Source organism: Pristis pectinata, chromosome 1 (assembly GCF_009764475.1).
Source record: "Pristis pectinata isolate sPriPec2 chromosome 1, sPriPec2.1.pri, whole genome shotgun sequence".
NCBI lineage: Eukaryota > Metazoa > Chordata > Chondrichthyes > Rhinopristiformes > Pristidae > Pristis > Pristis pectinata.
The window spans coordinates 53,867,127-53,888,899 of NC_067405.1; the positions used below are offsets into that span (position 1 = coordinate 53,867,127).

Here is a 21,773-nt window from a genome sequence, read left to right on the forward strand (position 1 = left end):
TGGATATGCATGCCAAATATTCAGCAATGGAACTAAATATTGTACATTTCCCTATAATCATTGCTAATGTGAGTGAGACACTGTCATGCAATTCAGATCATAAGGAATGTTCTTACCCTTGCCCCTGGGAGACCACGATCGCCAAGGCGGCCAGGATCACCAACAGATCCCTTAGGACCTGAAGGACCTGTGATACCACGCTGTCCTTGGGCACCCTGATGGTGTAGAAAGCACATTCTGCATTAATGTTGAATAGAGGTCTCTTGTAAAAGTTTTGAATATAGAACACCTTTTGTGTAAACTTTTAGTTCTTAGCATTAAAAATTAGCTACTCACCTTTGGACCAGGTAACCCATCTTGACCTGGAAAACCACGATTACCTGGGGCACCCTAATTAGAAAGAAGACAGGTTTTCTTTATTTAAGGGATGACAATAATTCTGTAAGTTTGAATTCATTTTAGCCTATTTATTTTCATAAAAACTCAGATGTATAGGTATTGACAATGCTTGGGCAACATTCTTCACGGGCAACATGGATGCTGTAAACAATCTGATTTTGGAAAGTCTTGATTCTGCCATCACCAGTGCCTTTATGTGCATTACCAGGTTGGGACTGGAGGTAACCATGAGAGGAAATGCCCCTTTGCTCTTGTGTAACACATGGTCTAAAAAGCTGAATCTCTACTGTGACCCTCTGTGAATCTCAACACCATCTTTACAGTGACCCTCTGAAGTCAGTATGTGAAAAGCAGATTGTGTGCTTCCTTTAACCTGTGTACTAAATGATAATAGGCCAACTACGATCATTTACTTCAATACTGTATAACATCCATTTGTTTAATGTGTACATTGAAAAGTTATAATCAAATTAGATCATTTTTAAAATGTTTGTTCTGAGTGCCTTACTGGCCATTGCAATGATTGTTAAAGTCACATTTCATTGCACATATAATTAGCTTACTCTTTCTCCAACTGTACCAAGAGGACCAACTGGACCAGGGTCACCACGAAGTCCTCTCTTGCCTTCTTCACCCATTGGACCAAATGCTCCCTGTGGACCAGGTGGACCCTAGATGGATCAAGGTAGATGAAATATGTAATATGAATACCCACATCTGAACATTAGTATTGAACATCTCCCTTGATACTTTCAAAGCAATGTAATTACTTTTCTTTCACAGACCTTGAATGAGATTGAAGTGTATTCAATTTTTAGTCAGTTTGGAAAAATTGCAATAAATCTGATATTTCTTATTTAAAATGAGTTGTTAAAGTCAAAAATAAAGCACACTGGTGAAAATGCCAGACTCATAACAAATGAAATTTATTACAAAGAAGTGTGATGTGATGCACTTGGAAGGAAAAACAATGAAAAAATATTATTTACGTGGTACAATTTTAAAAGAGGTCTGGAAACAAAGAGAATCTGGGATAATTTTTTTTTTAATTTGGCAGAATAGGATGATAAATTTGTTGCTATATAGTTGGTGTGCTGTTTCATAGACCACAGCAAGTTAACATGCAGATGCAACAAGCATTTTGGAAGGCAGTTAATATGTCAGTCTTCATTTCAAGAGGCCTGGAGTACAAAAGGGAGACAGCAGCATTGTCCAGGACTTTGGTGAGCCTACACCCAGGGTAATGTGAACAGCTTTGGTCTCTAATATAGAGACCAAAGCTGATCACATTACCCTGGGTGTAGGCTCCGGGTAGAAAGTTAGTGTAAAGTAGGTGGACTAGATTAATTCCAAGGATGAAGGTTTGTCAAATGTGATGAGTAAAATTGAGCCACTTTCGCTGGAGTCTAGAAGAATTAGGGGCGATCTGTGAAATATATGAAGTCTTGAATGACAGATTTTTACAGAGTTATTGGGATATGGGATCAGGTAAATAAGTGGATATCAAGTACAGAATCAGCCATGACCTTATTAATGGTGGAGCATGCTTGAGGAGCTATATAGTGCACTCTTGATTTTATGTTTGCATAATCCTTAACTTTCTCTTTGGAGGTATACAAGATGAAAAGAGTTGTGGAAAATATTTATAACTCATCAATTAGACTTAGTCTATTCTATGGTGCCCGGTTCTGGACATTATACTTCAGAAAAGATATCAAGAACACAAGAACGTAAGATGTAAAACAAGATAGGAGCAGGAGCAGACCACTCGGCCCCTCATGCCTGACCCATCATTCAACATGATCATGGCTGATCTGCCCCAGGCTTCATCTCCTCTTCTGTGCTAGTTCCCCAATGCCTTCAATTCCCCAATCCTCCAAAAAATTATCTACTGGCTCTTCAAATACCCCAAATAATCTAGCCTCCAGAAGTTCACCACAAAGAATTCAAAGCATTAGAGAGAATGATACCGGAGATGTGGAGAACCTGGAGTTATGGTTAAAGCATCGAAGATTAATAGGCAATTTCGTAGAGGTCTTCTGTGGTTTTTTGTCAGGGTACATGGGGCAGGAACTATGTTCACAGGGAGGAGGGTCAGTTAAAAAATATTTTGTTTCTCTTCCAAACAAAAATGCAGAATAATTTGTTTCCACACATTATATTTGCCATGTTTTTGCACACTAATTAACAGCCTACTTGTTTTACAGACTCCTTGCAGCTCACTTGCCCATCTAGTTTTGTACCTTCAGCAAGTTTGGATATGTTACACTCTGTACTTTTATCTAAGTCATTAAAAATATACATAGCAAGCCCCAGTATAGCTCTCTGCAATTACCTGGCAAGCTGAAAATACTTCCTTTGTTTCATTGCTTTCTTTCTTTAATCCAACCCACTAGTCTTGTAAGCCCTTGGTTTATTAAACAACCTTTTGTGTGACAGATTATGAAATACCTTTTAAAATGCAAATATACTACATCTACTGGGACCACCTATCCAATTTACTATCAGCATCCTTAAAAAAAATCCATTAGATTTTTCAAACACAAAATCCTTTTCTTAAAACCATGCTGACTGCCTTATTACTGCTTCTTTAATAATATATTTCAGTTATATCAGACACACAAGATGTAAGCTCTGTTCCTCTTTCCACAGATGCTGCCAACCCACTGAATGTTTCCAGCATTTTCTGTTTTATTTCAGATTTTCAGCTTCTGTAAGATTTTGATTTTCCCTGTGCAACATAATGAGATTGAATGAGCAGAGATGGGAAGCAGAAGTCACATCCACAGTAATGCTTGGGAAATACTGTAGCTTTGAATCCAACATAGAGGAAATTTTGAAATGAGTGGCACCTCACTGATCACAACTTCAGGACTTCAGCTGTTCGCGAGAAATGTTAACAGTTACGGCGATAAATGCCAACCAAATCTTGGCTATTCATTTCTGTAACTCTCATTTTTTATTAGCTCTGGTTCCTCATTATTTCCAGTATATTTATTATGCCTTCAATTTAAGATTGAAGCAAAATACTTGTTAAACGATATCATCTATTTCATTATTCAGCTCCAATTTCTAAGGGGAGCTAGATTTACTTTCATTATTCTCTTTATCACATACTTGTAGTTGTATGTACAATCCATTTTTCTTGTATATTCACAGGAATTATTTTTCCTCTCTCCATCTATTGTTTTCTGGTTTTAACAACTTTTCCAGTCATTAGGCATACTTCTTTTCTTTGCAAACATTATACTTCTCTTCTTTGAATCTAAGACCAGTTTAAGTTAGCCTTGGATGGAAGCACATTTTACCTTAATTTCAAGGTTCTATCATGGGAAGTGATTACCAAAGTGGACAAAAGAAAAGATTTAAGAATATGCTCAAAGCCTCCTTGAAGAAATCCAAACACTGACCCTTGACAACTCAAAGTGGAGATGAAGCATTCAGGGTGGCATTGAGAACCTCAAGACCATACAGCAGGAGCATATAGAGTGTCTGAGAAGTGGTGGAAGGAGCACATCATCTCACAAACTACAGACCCTATCTACTCCATTAGTGGAAGCATTCCCACACTGGCCTCTTTACTCCACTTCAGAATCCATAAAATTGGAATGGAAGTAAATCATTCTCAATCCCAAGGGCAGAAAAAAGAAGAAAGAAAATGTTGATGATATTTTACTGAATTTTTATTTCTTCATTTTTTTTTTAGTTGATTCATCTTTGGAATATAGGCATCAATTTACTGCTCCTCTCCAATTGCTCTCGAGAAGATAGCAGTGAGCTCTAATCTTGAATCTCTGCAGTCCTTCTAAAGACATCCACGCATAATCCTCTTCAGCAATAAATTCCAGGATTTAGGCCAGAGATGACAGAGGAACTGTGGCATATTCCAATTCAGGATGGCATGCAACTAAGAGGGAAACCGGTGGATGATGATGTTTTTATGCACCTGATGCCTTTGTTATTTGTATCAATAGAAGTTGCAGATTTGGGAGGAGCTGTTGGACTAGCCTAGGCAGGCAACCACTGTGCCATATGTAAATAATACACACTGCATCCACTGTGAGCCAGTGGTAGAAAGACCTCTGACAAATACAATCCTCTTTCTTTATCTTGGGTATGACATCAATCATTGGAGTCTTTCTTCCTTGATGCCCAATGATTTCAGTTTTACCAGGGCTCCTTGATGACATATCTTGTCAAATATTAATTTGACATCAAGGGCTATCACTCTTACACAATCTTGAATTTAGCTCTGTGGCATATGTTTGGACCAGAGCTATGATGAAGGCTGGTACAGAAGGGCGCAGGCAAAACCCAAACTGGCATTGGTGAGTTGGTTACTGGTGAGTAATTGGTATTGGTACTGGTTTATTATTGTCACTTGTACCGAGGTACAATGAAAAGCTTGTCTTACAAACTGAATCGTACAGGTCAATTCATTGCACAGGTGCAGTTACATTGAGTTAGTACAGAGTGCATTGATGTAGTACAGGTAAAACCAATAACAATACAGAGTAAAGTGTCACAGCTACAGAGAAACGTGCAGGGCAATAAGGTGCAAGGTCACAACAAGGTAGATCGTGAGGTCATAGTCCATCTCATTATATAAAGGAACCATTCAATAGTCCTATCACAGTGGGTAGAAGCTGTCTTTAAGTCTGGTGGTACGTTCCCTCAGGCACCTGTAAGTGTAAATGCTACCTACGCTATTTCCATGACTTTGCTGATGATTGAGAGTAAGACTGATAGTCAAATTGGATTCACCCTGCTTTTTGTGAAGAGGGCAAATCTGGGCAATTTTCTATGTTGCCTTATCATTGCCAGTGCTATAAATGTACAGGAACAGTTTGGCTAAAAACATGGCTAATTCTAGAGGCAGTCCTTCTGGTATCATCTGGTCCCATAGCCTTTCTGTGTCCATTGCTGTCAGCCATTTCTTGACATCATGAGGAGTGATTGAATTGGCTGGAGACTGGCTTCTGTGATGATGGTGAATCTCAGGAGGAAGTTGAGGTGGATTATCTACTCAGTAGTTTTGGGTGAACATGGTTGTGGGTGTTTCAGCTGGTCTTTATCACTCCAAGTACTGGGCCCTGTCATCATTGAGGATGGAGATAATCTTGGGGCCCCCTTCTCCTGTTACCTGTTTAATGGTCTAGCACCATTCACAATTCCCTGTGGCAGGACTCGCGAACTTTGAGCTAATCCATTAGTTGTCAGTCAAAATAACCCTGTATATTGAATGCTGTGTTTATTGGTTAGCGTGCATGTAGTCCCGTGAGGCAACTTCACCAGGCTGGCACCTCAGGTTTGAGTACACCTGGTGCTGCTCCTGACCTGTCTTCTTGCATTCTTCATTGAACCACGGTTGATAGTCCAGCTTGATGGTGATTGTAGAGTGAGAGATCAGCCATGGCACGAGGTTATATGTTATGGGTAGGTATGCTTCTGCAGGTGATGATCCATGATGCTTCATGGATGCCCAGTTTTGAGCAGCTAGATCTGTAGTGAATTTATCCCACTTAATAAGATTGTAAGGCACACAACATGATGGGAAGGTGTTATCTCCATAGAGGGGTGACTTGGCTTCCACATGGAAAGTGTGGTGTTCATTTCTATCAATGCTATCATGAGCAGGTGCATCTGCCACAGGAAGTTGGTAATGGCAAGGTCAAGTTATTCCTCGTGCTGGATCCCTCACTACCTGTTACATACACAATCTGGCAGCTATGTCTTCGGGCCTTGACCAGCTTGGTCTGTAATGACACTACCAAGCCACTCTTGGTGATGGACATCAAAGTCCCCACCTGAGTACTTCCTTGTGGCTTTGCTATTTTCAGTGTTTTTTCCAATGTTGTTCAAAATGGAGGAGTACTGATTCACCAAGTGAGGGAAGGTGGCTGGTGGTAATAATCAAGAGGATGCTTCCTTGCCCAAGTTTGACTTGACATCAAGAGACTCCCAGGACTATTGTATAACACTGTGCCACCCAGAAACTATGATAGAGAAATATGGCACATTTTTTGTAAGATATGATTCTCTAAGGATGACAATGTCAGATTGTGCTTGATTAGTCTGTGGGACAGACCCTTCAACACCAGTTCCCAAAGGTTTATGAGGAGGACTTCGCAAGTATGACTGGGCAGGGAATGACTTTGCCGTGTTCAAATTTAGTGCCTGGATCAATGGCAGATGGTTTATACAGTTTTATTCTTTTGCTGTTTCAACATGGCATTTATGGTACAATTGTATGGCTTGCAAGGTATTCCAGAGAGGATTTAACAGTCAGCCACATTAGTGGGTCTGGAATCACAAATGTACCAGATTAATTAAGGATAGTAGATTTCCTTTCATAAGTGAGCCAGATTAGTTTTTTTGTTATGTCAAAATCAGGTAGTTTCATGATTATCATTGCTTGTTGGAGCGTAAACCATGACGACATTTAACAATGACTTCCATGGAAAAGTAGAATGAACATATTGGGAACATAGGTAGCAGTCCTAATTCCATAAACCTCCAATGTGCAGGATATCCACCAACATGAATGGTCTAAGTGACTTGCTGTAACAAAATATAACACTAATCTTTTGGCAGCATCTTTCAGTTACTCTTGTATTTTTCAGACTCTGGGGCCCCTGCCAATCTTGAAGAGTGAAGATCCCATGTCGATCCATATTTAAAGCACAATTGGGCCACAGCAATTGGATCACATTCCCCCATGGTTAATTAATCTTCTAGATCTCCAGTCTCTGCTTTATACACGTTCAATTCCATACTATTGAAACATAAACCAATAACAATGGTTGACAAGTAGTTACAGGAAGAAAGGATAAAAGGATGCGAATAAAACAAAAATCTTGTCTTCCTCGATTTTCCAACTTAACTTTTTTTTTATATTCATGACCACTTTCCAATAAAACCACTAAATTCTGTAGCCATTATCTTTAGTGATTGTTTTGTATTGAAAGGTGGTGAGACTTACAGGCTCGCCCTTGATTCCACGTTCTCCTTTGTAGCCTATTTGTCCCGGTTCTCCCTGGATTAAAGAATAATGTTATAACCAAATTCAGAGTTATCAAAAACAACAACATTTCTTCATCCAGAGGATGGTGGATCTTTGGAATTCTCTTGAAAAAGGCTCAGTCGCTGATTATACTCAGGACAGAGAACAATTGATTTTTGAATACTTAAGGAATCAAGAGATTTGGGGTGACTGCAGGAAAGTGGCACTGAGGTAAAATATCAGCTGTGAACTTAATGAATGGCAGAGCAGGCACAAGGGGGAGAATGACCTGCTCCTGTTACTACTTTCATTGAAATTTAATCAAAAATGTCAACACACCACTGTGTGTAACCAATTTTAAATGTTTTTTAAATCACTGAAACATCTGAATGTCATAGAGTAATTTTCCAACAGGACTGAATCATGCTGGCTGTGGCCACTGGTTCTGAAGGGAGGTCCTGACAATGCAGCCATTTTGACTGGAATAAGTCCTAGATTTATGTGTATACGCTGAGTATTCAGGACTTACTGGCAGAAAGCTGGCCAGATCTATCTGTTCACTTCCACCACTGGACTCGCCAGAAGAGTCCAACAGTAGGGTCCAGTCTTGCTTGGGATTCACTGAGGAATCACTCCTCAGATGTTCTTCTTCATAATTCAGACCTGAGAAGATCTAAGACCCCATTAATTTTACTGGAGATTCCAGATTTGCCAGGAGCCAGGCCTGTGTATTACATCATCTGAGTCCTCGTTACCATCCAAATTTAGTTGCCAGCTTGAGGGGTGGAGAGCCAGTGAGAGTAGCCCTCCACATCTATCTCCAGGCAAGTATAGGAATGGGAGCTCCATGGGTGATGATTCAGTCTGGCAAGAATGGTCTAGTGTGATCCAGGCAATTTTTAAAAAAAAATTGAAGCTTTTAAAACAATGCATACATGTGCTATATATTATCAATAGTGTATATATAAACTTGAAACATTAATTCTGTTTCCCTCTCCACAGATTCTGCCTAACCTGCGGGCAATCTGGTTCTCTATTTAAGACTTAAACACAAGAAGCTGGGAAAACAATGTTCACACTGGGACATGACGCATACAATTTGCAAAAGGAACCTTATATATACTGGATTCTGTTCTATCTTGCTCATCATTTTTCATTGATGTGTATAAAGGTCTTAATTATTAATTTAAATATTTCATTAGAAACCCTATTTCTAGGGTGAATCTAATGTGTTCATAATTTATTCATAAAAGACAGGACATTATGTTTTAATTTAAATAATGGAGAGGCTAATACGTTTAACCACAACTTCTTTTTTTGGATGGCTTGGACCAGATCTTCCACCTTACACCAGTTAGATCAGAAATACCACAGTAACCTGACAGTGAACCTTTGCAAATTAAACCATGTTATATTTGTCATGTAGTTTAGTGGCCATCTCTGCACTATTGTCAATGGCAATTTGCAGCAGTACTAATTTTTAGCATGGGTCTATTCCAGTTAAAGTGAGCACGGGATGCAAAGATCAGTTACACAGCAAGAATGAATGGAAAGAAGAAATATCAACAGATGTATGTTACATATAAATGATCATTTTATCTCAAGCAAAGAGGAATTAATGTTAAATTCATATTGTTAATAACATTCATTCATAAATCTCTTACCCTTTGACCTTTGATTCCAGGAGGACCAGTGCTCCCTTGTGGACCAGGAGACCCAGGAGGGCCTGGAAATCAGCAGGACCCCCAACACCTGGTGAACCCTGTGCAATGAATGGAAGTTTATTAGGTACTGCTTCAATGATTCGACTTACTTTAAATCAACCTTTGGAGCAGGCTACCCAGATACTCTGACTGTGAAGAGAGGGCCACAATTCAGAGGAAAGGGTCTCATTTGGATTCAATATGTTGCATAGAACATAATAGCACAGGAACAGGCCTTTGGTCCCACAATGTCTCTGCTGACCATGTACATCTGCCTGCACATGGTTTTATACCCCTGCATTCCCTGCATGTTCATGTGTCTGTCTAAATGCATCTTAGGCACTGTTATCGTGTCTGCTTCCACCTCCTTTCCTGACAGCACATTCCAGGCACCCACCACTCTCTGTGTAAAAAAAAACTTGCCTCATGAATCTCCTTTAAACTTTCTCCCTCCCACCTTAAAGCTATGCCCTCTAGTGTTTGACATTTCCACCCTAGGAAAGACTCTGACTTATCTACCCTATCTCTGCCTCTCATAATTTTATATACTTCAATCAGGTCACCTCTTCAGTGCTGCAGGCAGGAAGCAGCTGTTTTTATGTTGCATCTCAATGGTGGAGGGGTGGGGTGGAATGGAGAGGGATTCTCCTAAGTAGTTTGGTTGGGTTGTTATTGGGATTTTTTGCCCAGATTATTGTGGCCGCTGAGAGTTGTCACAATGGTCCAATGGTTTGTGGTAACCAAATTCCAGCTAGTCTTTATATGCCTGCCATTTTTATGTGAATACATCTCTCTGTTTGATAAGCATGATGAGCTACTGAGGAAAAAAGTCTGCTGCAGAGGTGAACATGTATCCAACATCGTTTGATCCCTTTAAGATCACAAACCGCAATCTACACGGAAGAGACAGAGTGTTGCCACTGATACAACTGCTGCTTCACAACTCCAAATACCCAGATCGAATCCTGAGCTCGGGTGCTGTCTGTTTTGGACTTGTAATATGCTCGCTGTGACCATATGGGTTTCCCCAGGGTGCTCAGGTTTCCTCCTACATTCCCTAAGACTTGTGGGTTGATAGATTAATTGGTCACTGTTGTTAGGTGAATTGACCACTGTGTAACTAAGTAGTAGAATCTGGGACAGTTAATGGGAATGTGGGGAGATAAAAGTTACATGGAAAAATTAGTGAGGAATGGGATGGCTCTGTGAGCCAGCAAGGACTTGATAGACCAAATAGCCTCCTTCTATGTTATAAGAGAAAAATGAAAATATAGATTAGGCATCAAATTCAAAACAAAATGCTGTGGATTCTGAAAGTCATCTCATTAGACATACCCAGAGTTAATTTCCTCCTGGGGGAAATGAAATGACTTGAAAATCGGTGGAGGGTGGTATGATATCGAGGCAGCAGGATATTGATCAGCTGGAAAGCTGGGCAGGTCATTGGCAGATGGAATTTAATCCTGACAAATGTGAGTTGATGCATTTTGGAAGTCAAATAGGGGTAGGACATGAACAGTAAATGGTAGAGCACTAAGGAATGTTGATGAACAGAGAGATCTCAGGGTTTTGAGTCCATAGTTCCCTGAAAATGGAAACACAGGGTGGATAGGGACATGAACGAGGCATATGGCATGCTTGCCTTCATAGGTCGGGGCATAGAAATATGAGAGTTGGGACATTATGTTGCAACGTTACAAAACACTAGTTAGGCTGCACTTGGAGTATTACCTGCAGTTCTGGTCACCACACTATAGGATCTTAGGGGTAAGTTTTTAAACACAGAGAGTGGTTGATATCTGGAATGCGCTGCACAAAGATGATGGAATCAGAGACAATTACTATGTTTGAGCCATTTAGACAGATACTTAAATAGGTAAGGCATAGAGGGATATGGACCTAATGCAGACAAATGGGATTAATGTAAATAGGCAAAAAGGTTGGCATGGACTGGCATTTTTTGTGCTGAACAACCCTTTGACTAGTTTGATAGATGCTAGCAAATCCACAGGTCCTTCCATTATACAGAAGAGCTGGTGGTCAAAATGATAACTATCATTCTTTTCCTATGTTTATGAAAAGTATCATTCAATTATAACTACTTGCTTCATGATCCTAAGGCAAATATCATACATGTGCATTCTAAAGCATGAGAGATATGCTAAGAATGTCCCAAGGGAACTTAAAAACATAAAAGGTTAATGTGGTAAGGAGTGAGATGGCCATTAAGCCAACAGACGGGATATTCAGAAACACTCACACTTCTGATGACATGGAAGGTGATTATTTGGCCCATGGAGTCCATGCAGCTCTCAGAATAATTACATCAATCCCAATCCCCACTTATTTTTCCAGTAACCTAGTCTCTCTCACTCATATATCCAAAGACTACATTCTGATTCTCCTATCACCATCAATTACTGTAACCAATTAACTTACTAACCAGGTTTTAGGCCTGACAGGTTCATAAATCTGTTGAAATCTAGACACACTGTACCATGAGAAATCGATGGTGAACATCCATTTCCCCAAGAACTCTTGTCACATGCATACCAATGTCACTGCCTTTGACTGGTTCTACTGAAACGTCATCACATTTTCACTGCTATAATTGCATCCCATCCCACAGTGTTAAAGATAAACTAGGTTATGGGGATAATGACTGGACTGAATGTTTACTGTGTGGGCTCAGAACATAGAAACCCTGAAAATATGAATTTTGAAATAAAAACAGAAAATATTAGATGCACTCAGCGTGTCAGGCAGCATCTGCATAAAGAGAAAGTTAATATTTTAGGCTGAGGACACTTTTTCAGCTCTGAGGTTTCTGACAGAGTATCTTCAACTTTAGACATTAACTGTTCCTCTTTCCACAGATGCTGCCTGATGTTGAATGTTTCGACTATTTTCTGTTTTCATATCAGATTTCCAGCATCTTTCATCAACATAAATTTCACCCCTAATCAAAAATAAGCTGACCAGGTAGCATTAGAAAATATCATTGTCCACATAGGGGATAATCATCGCGTCTCTTGGCCTATTTATATTCTTAAGATTCCAATTTCGGAATCACATTAAAGGTTTTGTTTTATTACTGCTGGAAGTAAGTGAGGGTTGGTTGCAACAAATACAATGGAAAGAGTGGGTGTCGAAGGAAGGCTCCATCCAGTGAGGCAGAAGGAAGGAAAGAGATCTGTATCCATTCCTCTGTAATGTTATCAGCCTGCCTCATAATCATAAACACATTTTGGAATTAACCAGCCAGGTTTCAGATGCTTAATTCCTGAGTGCTTTAAGAGTTTATTTCAAGAGAACTCTCTGGACATTATTCACATCAGATCTGAAGCAAATTCATTCCAGCTTTGTGTATAGGCAACTAGATCATAAATTAGATGTGAACATCTAGTTTTTTTTTGGATGGGATTAGCTCCACAGGGAATTTAGAATTTAATCCAGTGAAAAAAATAAAAGTATGTCTCCACTCCTTTAAAACAGCATTAAATAGACCAATCAGATCTCTTTCGGAGAATGAAAAGGAAAAGGGAGGAGACTGAGAGAAAGAAACTTCTTCATGTTGGACACTCAAGCTTCCAATAAATCATGTATATTTTGTTTGACATTCTCCTTTGACATCACAAAATCCCATACAACTGTCTACTTTCTATGGTAGATGTATTATGTAACAAATAATCTCAAAAGATTGCTTTCCTGCATACAGATTGGGCTTGTGAATCAGAGCTGGATATTGTCCATTTGGACAATAGATCTCACATAATCAAGTTCAATGCAACATTGGTGAGATATAAGCAACCCCCAAATTAAGGTGTGGCTGCATTATGGTGGGATGCATTCCTAGAAAATGGACTGTAATCTGATTTTTCATAATATGAAGCCATGTCATCTGCACGTGCATCAAGCTAAAAAAAACTTTATATTGGTATATTTATTTTTTCCCCACACAAACACTGTGAGAGCAAATTTATTCTTTATCTCAAATTATTGAGCAATAATTTCTTGAATTCTGTGAGGAAGAATTTTCATAACCCAAACTACCATATATGGGGGTCACCTGTTTGTTTCTCACAGTGATCTTTCTGTGCTTTGGATGTTCCACTGATCACATCAACATGTGTAAAGAATCTGTTCTTGTGCCAAGCTTGTTAATGAAGGGGAATGCTGGGCCAGAATAACTGCCCTTTTTTGGTTTTACTGCTCCAGAAATACCTAATTGTATGAATTCCATGGAGATATTCCAATAAACACATTCCTTACTGTTTGTAACTTATTTATGGTTGGCTATAAATATTTTTGTTATAGGAAGATCAGGTAGTTTATAATTTGGTCTATTGTGGGCATCACTTCCAAGGTGCACAATTTTTGAGCACTCTACATTTCCAAGATGTTGTTTATTTTGTGGAAGGAGGGAAGGAGGGAAGGAGGAAAAAGAATATGTGAAACTTTAAATATTATTGTACAGAAGAATACACACTATGGAAAGCAAAGAAAGATGAAATAAACAATTGGGGACTTTGATGGAAATGTGGATCTAAACATCATGACTTCGATGACAGGAAGATTTACAACGATGATTCCCAGAATGCAAGGGCTTACATACGAGGATCATTTGTTGGCTCTTGGACTGTATTCATTGGAGGATAGAAGAATGAGAGGGGACCTCATAGAAAACATTTCGAATGTCGAAAGGACTGGACAGAATAGATGTGGCTAAGTTGCTTTCCTTGGTGGGTGAGTCCAGGACAAGAGGGCATAGTCTTAGAATTAGAGGGTACCCATTTAAACAGAGATGAGGAGAAACTTCTTTAGCCAGAGGGTCGTGGATTTATGGAATTCGTTGCCACATACAGCTGTGGAGGTCCGATCCTTGGGGGTGTTTAAGGAGGAGATTTATAGGTATCTAGTAAGTCAGGGTATCAAGGGATATGGCGAAAAAGGCCGGGAATTGGGGCTAGATGGGAGAATAGTTTAGCTCATGGTGAAGTGGCGGAGCAGACTCGATGGGCCGAATAGCCTACTTCTGCTCCTTTGTCTTGTGATCTTGTGAGATGAATTAAAATTGAGGAAAGAAATTGGTACGCCTCAGAAACATTTTACTTAAATTAGCTACTAATCAATGTCTTATATTTGTTATGAATGAAACTGGATTCTCAACTAAGGTCTAAAGTTGGCAAAGAATGTTCAGTTTTAAAAGAAACGTACCATTGGTCCTTTTGCACCAAAAGTTCCATCAATCCCAGCTGGTCCCTGGAAATAAAGTAAAAGGCAGATTAAGGCATTCATTCAACTGAATGTTCTCAGTATATCAAAGCCCTGAGGTAAATGTGGTTTGCAGAACTTACCATGGTGCCCATTGGTCCGGGTGTACCCTGACGGCCTGGTGAACCTCGTTGTCCCTGGGGTCCTTCAGGCCCACGGACACCCGTTGGGCCAGGTCCACCCCTAAGAATAAATGGAGTCGAAAATTAAAATTCACAGCCTTGCCAAATGCTTCCACTGAAATATTTAGAGGAGCACAAAGATAAATTAATATTTATTCACTTTCAAGTTTCCTAATATATCAAATGCTTGCAAGAACTGGGATGGACCAGGCAGGTGAGCAAGTAGAGCAAATTTAACTGCAGCTGATTAGCAATGCATAGAAAACATAGAACATAGAAAAACTACAGCACAATTCAGGCCCTTCGGCCCACAAAGCTTTGCCAAACATGTCCCTACCCTAGAAATTACTAGGCTTACCCATAGCCCTCTATTTTATTCAGCTCCATGTACCTATCTAACAGTCTCTTGAAAGACCCTATCGTATCCGCCTCCACCACCATTTCCAGCAGCCCATTCCATGCACTCACCACTCTCTGAGTAAAAAACTTACCCCTGACATCTCCTCTATATCTACTCCCCAGCACCTTAAACCTATGCCCTCTTGTGGCCACCATTTCAGCCCTGGGGAAAAGCCTCTGACTATCTACCCTATCAATGCCTCTCATCATCTTATACACCTCTATCAGGTCCCCCCTCGTCCTCCATCTCTCCAAGGAGAAAAGGCCGAGTTCCCTCAGCCTGCTTTCATAAGGCATGCTCCTCATTTCAGGCAGCATCCTTGTAAATCTCCTCTGCACCCTCTCTATGGCTTCCACATCGTTCCTGTAGTGAGGTGACCAGAACTGAGCACAATACTCCAAGTGGGGTCTGACCAGGGACCTATATAGCTGCAACAATACCTCCCGGCTCCTAAATTCAATTCCCCAATTGATGAAGGACAATACACCATATGCCTTCTTAACCACAGAGTCAACCTGTGCAGACTCTTTGAGCGTCCTATGGACTCGGACCCCAAGATCCCTCTGATCCTCCACACTACCAAGAGTCCTACCATTAATACTATATTCCGCCAACATATTTGACCTACCAAAATGAACCACTTCACACTTAGCTGGGTTGAACTGCATCTGCCACTTCTCAGCCCAACTTTGCATCCTATGTATGTCCCTCTGTAACCTCTGACAGCCCTCCAAACTATCCACAACACCCCCATGTTTATAACTAGTAACAAATAAGGTCTTCCAACTGAAAATGCTTCAACAACAACAACCTCCATTTCTCTAATGCCTTTAATGAATAAAACAGCACAGAGTACTTTGCACGAGTGTTATCAAGTCTTGTCAAGTGATGCCAAGTCTAGTGAGGAGACATTAGGCCAACTTTTCCTTGACCAAACCCACTGTTTACAAGCAGCCTCCTCACCTCTAATCCCTTGGCCACACTCACCTACGGTGGCAATCACAGGATGGATCATTCAAGAGGCCTCAAATGTACAGTAAAAAATAAATTTAGTGAAAAATATATTAAACACTGTAAGGTAATTAAAAACAAAGAAAAATTTAAAAAATACTCAAACAGCTTTTTTAAGGTAGGTCAGTGATCTCATTCAAATGATTGAGAAATGCATCCAGGTCTTTTGGTGACGCTGTATGGAGTAAGTCGTATCTTGGTTTTGCTCCACTTACCTTTTAACTGCTTATGCACCACCCTTTACTAAGACTTTTATAATACTTTTACAAGATTGATTTTGACTTCTAAGTGTCGGAATGAATACCAGAGCTAAGGCTGGAGCCGATAGCAAGGGTAATGGAGACCCTCAACTCACTTTGGAAGCTATCTCTAAACTGGATAAAAAGCTTGACCAGAGATTTGCCACTTGGGAAATGCTGTTAAAAGATATGGAAGACAGGCAGACCATGCTTATACAGGAGAGTGTTAAACAACAGCAATTAATTGCTGAACTGGATCAAGCTGGCAAAGAGAGAGATTGCAGGCTGGATTTGCTGGAAAAACAAAGACTGGAACAGCAAAGACAGAGAATTATTGATTTAGAAAGCCACAGTTGGAGGAATAATGTGAGAATTATCGGTCTCTCCGAGAACGCCGAATCTGGTAATCCCATTGAATTCTTTTCTAAACTTCTGAAGGAAGTTGGCCCTGAAGTTTTTTCTACAAGCCCTATACTTGATCGTGCCCACCGAGTGTTAAGACCAAAACCTCTGGCAGAGCAAAAACCATGGCCAGTAATATTGAGATTTCATTATGTCAGTACCAAAGAGCATTTGATTTGAATTGCTCGTCGTCGAGGAATGATTGAATATAAAGAATGGAAGTTTTGTCTGGTTGAAGATTACACCCCAGAAGTTATGAAAGAGAGACTGCTTTACAAACCGATTATGTTGCAGCTTCATCAAGAGAATTACCAACCTGCATTATTGTTTCCAGCCCGTTTGAGAATATCACTTTCCAACAAATCATGCCGGTACTTTAATTCCATTAAAGAAGCCGAAGATTTCCTTCAAGGTTAACTTTTTGTCTCTAGATGGTCAAGAAATGTGCTTTTCTTTGACTTTATACTTAATTGGTCTACTAAGCAATGATTAACTTACAGGTTTAAATGTTTTTTTATGCCCAGAGATATTTTCCTGCCCTTTGTTAATTTTTCATGCTTGGTTCTGGAACATGGATACTGACCATGTTTTAATTTAATTTTGTTTTCTCTCCTTATTATTTTACTCTAACATTTTTAATGTTCTGTTGGGTAATAATTAAGAATTTAGCTGTGTCACTGATTGCCTTTTTCTCTTTGGAATTAAAATAAAACTGTATTTTTTGCAAGTCTGTTTACAATCTGAAAAATTGTTTTGGCTAATCCTTTTTTTGTTTAGTCTATGGTTGGCGTCTTGCATTCTTTTAAATTTGGAGACATGCACCAAAAGGTCGGGGGTTAAACAATAGTGGGTAGCATTCTGGCTGTCTATTGGCCAGTTTTGGGGCTTTGTTGGGTGGGGGATGGGTCTGTTTTTAGGTTGTTTTTTTCCTCTGGACTGATAAACTACAAATAAGTCTGAACTGTCGTCATATCCGGCTCCTCTTTGAACTTTTATTCCTCTTCCTGTTAATGAATCTCCCTAGCAATAAGGTTAACCCTTTACATTCCATATGTTTTGTTTAGCCTATTAAAATGGATAAGATGATTAATTTTGTTACATGGAATACAAACGGCTTGAATAATCCAATTAAGTGTAAGAAGATCTTTAAAGTTTTTCATAGACTGAATGCCCAGATTATTTTTGCGCAGAAGACTCATATCAGGAAAGAGGATAATCAGCGCTTTTTAGATTTTGGAGAGGTCAACAGTTTCATTCTAACTCACAAGCAAAGGTGAAAGGAGTCTCTATTGTTATAGACTCCTCAATTTCATCATGAGACAATTTCAGACCCAAATGGTAGATTTTTAATAATTACTGGCTTACTTCATAACAAAAAAGTTGTTATGGTTAACGTTTGTTGCAGCTAATGTGGATCATCCTGAGTTTTTTAAACATTTATTTGCATCATTTCCTAATTTAAACGAATATTATGTTGATTATTGGTGGAGATTTTAATTGTTGTTTAAACCCTTCGATAGATAGATATGTGTCGAATCTTGCACTCCCTAACAAAGCTGCTGTTTTTATCAACTCCTTTTTAGTTGATATCGGCATTTTAGAAAATTTGGAGATTTCTACACACAAATGATAAAGAGTTTTCATTCTTTTCTCATGTTATCATAATTACTCTAGGATTGATTACTTTTTTCTTGAAGCAAGATTAGTTCCACTTGTTACTGACTGTAAGTACGATGCAATTGCCATTTCTGATCATGCGCCATTGAAATGATCAATTAAATTAGTGGACGTACCCTCTGGTGCTAGACAATGGCGACTCGATCCTTCTTTATTGCAAGATTTAGACTTTGTCCATTTTATTAAAGAACAGATTTCCTTTTTCTTCTCAATGAATTTTACTAAAAGAAATTTCCAGTGGGATATTATGGGATACTTTGAAAGCTTATATCCACGGTCAAACTATTTCATACTCTGCTGGACCGAAAAAATGAACTAATAATGAATTACGTATATTGGTTGATAAGATTAAAGAAACCAATAAAAAATACTCTGATGTTCCTAGTTTGGAGCTCTATAAAATGAGAACAGAACTTCAAATACAACACAGATCATTATTAACATCTCCAATTGAAAATCAATTACTCAAAACCAAAAGTCAGTTTATATACACAGTGATAAATCTGGTAAATTGTTGGCCAACCAACTGAAAGCTGTTTCAACTAAGCGTCAGATTATTAAAGTTCGTAAACAAGATGGTAACTACACAGTAGACCATGATCAAATTAACAAATCTTTTCAAGAATGTTATACTTCTTTATATCAATCAGAATCTCCTGAGGATTCTACATGAATGCATCAACTTTTAAGGAATTTGAAGACTCCGAAATTATCACTTAATGAACGTCTATTATTAGATGCATCCATTTCGGAGGAAAAAATAAAGAGAGTAATTTCTTCAATGAATTCAGGTAAAACACCTGGTCCTGATGGGCATACAGTTGAATTTTTTAAATCCTTTTCTGACCTTCTCTCTCCCTGGTTAGGTAAAATTTTTAAAGATGCCCTAACAGTGGGTAAATTACCACAATCTTTTTATGAAGCAACTATTTCTTTAATTCTTAAAAAGGATAGGGATCCCTCTGAATATGCATCTTATAGACCTATTTATTTATTGAATGTGGATTCTAAAATTTTTTCCAAAATATTGGCTTCTAAACTGGAAAGGTACTTCCACAAATTATTTCTGATGACCAGGCAGGATTCATTAAGAATCGTTATTTTGCATTTTAATATTAGGAGGTTAATTAATATTATATATACCCCTTCATCTGTAATTCCAGTATGTGTTATTTCGTTAGATGCCAAGAAGGCGTTTGATAGAGTCGAATGGGAATATTTATTTAACATGCTTGAGAAGTTTAATTTTAGTTAAAATTTCATATCTGTGATCACATTGATTTACCACACACCTATGACTTCAATACTTACTAATAATCAGAGATCCCCCTTGTTCAGGCCTTTTCGAGGCACTAGACAAGGTTGCCCTCTAAGTCCTTTATTACCTAATATTGCTTTGGAACCTTTGGCAATTGCCATTCGGGATTCTTCTAACATATTTGGTATTACTCATGGAAAGGGGACTCATAAGATATCTCTTTATGCAGATGACATGTTACTTTATATCTCTAACCCAGAGAAATCTATCCCTGCAGTATTATCACTACTTGCTCAGTTTAGTGTTTTCTCTGGTTATAGATAAAATCTTAATAAGAGTGAACTTTTACCATTAAACATGCAAGTCCCAATTTATAGGCAATTACCATTTAGATTAGTGACTGATTATTTTTCGTACCTAGGTGTTGAAATTACCAAGAAACACAAGGACTTATTTAAAGTGAACTTTTTACCTTTAATTAATTACGTTAAATAATTATTCACTAAATTGTCCCTGTTCTCTTTATCATTGATTGGCTGAATTAATGTAGTTAAGATGAATATTTTACCAAAATTTTTGTATCTACTTCAGGCGATTCCAACTTCTATTTCGAAATCCTTTTTCGACACTATTGATTCCAAAATTCTTTCATATATATGGCAGAATAAAAACCCAAGGTTAAGTAAGAAATATTTACAAAGATTAAAAAAGGATGGTGGTATGGCTTTGCCTAATTTTAGATTTTACTATTGGGCAATTAATATTAGATACTTAATTTTCTGGGCACAAGATTTACATGCAACTCATTGTCCCTGTTGGGTATACCTTGAGTGTGAATCAGTGCAAGGATTTTCATTAGTTTCTATTTTAGGAGCTTCCCTAATTGAGGAGCTTCATTCCCTTTTGCAAAGAAGTGACTAATCCAATAGTTAAACATACAATACGGATATGGTTTCGATTTTGTAAATTTTTTGGATTAAATAAATTTAATTTATCAAGTCCTATTCAATCTAATTTTTTCTTTCAACCATCTAGAATTGACTCAGCCTTTTCCTTATGGAAAATGAAGGGTATAACATGTTTTCGAGATTTATTCATTGATAACTGTTTTTTATCTTTTGAACAGTTGTCTAATAAACCCAAGCTGCCTAGATCAAATTTTTTTCGATATTTACAGATTAGAAATTTTTTAAAAGTTACTTTACCTTCTTTTCCGACACCATATAAAATTGAAATTACGGAAAAAAATTTAGGTTTTAATCCTTATCAGAAGGGCCTGATAGCAATAATTTATGATCGGATTATGAAAATAGGTTCAGAGGAACTTGATAAAATTAAGAATGAATGGGAAAGTGAACTCCAGATACTCTTACCTACAGAGACATGGAAGAAAATTCTTCAATTAGTTAATACATCTTCTATGTGTGTTAGACACTCTTTGATACAGTTTAAGGTGGTTCACAGGACCCACATGTCTAAGGACAAGTTAGCCCATTTTTATCACCATATAAATCCTATATGTGACAGATGTAATTCAAAGGTGGCTTCCCTGACACATATGTTTTGGTCCTGTCCTCTTTTGGAAAAATATTGGAAAGATATTTTTAACATTATTTCATCTGTATTGAATATTGATTTACAACCTCATTCTATTACTGCAATTTTTTGGTTACCAATGATGGAATCTCGCCATTTATCTGCTTCTACTTGTCGTATGATTGCCTTTGTCACATTAATGGCCAAGCGATCCATTTTGTTCAAATGGAAGGATCCAATACCTCCCACCACTTTTCAGTGGTTTTCTCAAACTATAGCATTTTTAAACTTAGAAAAAATTAGGAGTGGTACCGTTGATCCTTCGCTTAAATTTGAGGAAGTTTGGAGTCCATTTATTCAATATTTCCACATGGTATAAGCTGACCTTTTCAGATCCCTTTCAATAACCCTTGAATGCAGAGGAGTGGAGTTGACGACATAGTAATTTTTTTTTCTTTTTAATTGAAAAAATATCACTCCAGTTTTTTTTGAAGTTTTTGGTTTTTTTTTGGTTATCATCAATTTTTTTTTGATTTGGGGGTTCTTCTTTCATGTAATTAAATTTCCTTTCTTTTCAATCTTTCCTTTTGTACTTGTTCACTTAATAAGAGAACGGGAGGTCTAGATTACTTTTTTTACTTCATGTGATTATATATATTAACTGTTATGATTGCTATCCTGATCCTTTTGCACCATATGTATAATTACTAATGTTATATATATTATTTTTATTAATTTTCAATTAGTAC

At 38.2% G+C, this 21,773-nt stretch overlaps 1 protein-coding gene across 1 annotated transcript in view; it reads right to left on the reverse strand.

Moving 5' to 3' along the window:
- The window catches only part of LOC127578203 (collagen alpha-2(V) chain-like), a 234,647-nt gene that overhangs the window by 48,488 nt on the left and 164,386 nt on the right, over positions 1–21,773 (reverse strand). The window contains exons 19-26 of the mRNA XM_052029930.1: positions 14,463–14,560; positions 14,323–14,367; positions 9,067–9,164; positions 8,417–8,435; positions 7,382–7,435; positions 963–1,070; positions 337–390; positions 117–215 (exon numbers count right to left, since the gene is read on the reverse strand). Coding sequence (XP_051885890.1) covers positions 117–215; positions 337–390; positions 963–1,070; positions 7,382–7,435; positions 8,417–8,435; positions 9,067–9,164; positions 14,323–14,367; positions 14,463–14,560 — 575 coding nt within the window. The remainder of the gene's footprint in view (positions 1–116; positions 216–336; positions 391–962; positions 1,071–7,381; positions 7,436–8,416; positions 8,436–9,066; positions 9,165–14,322; positions 14,368–14,462; positions 14,561–21,773) is intronic.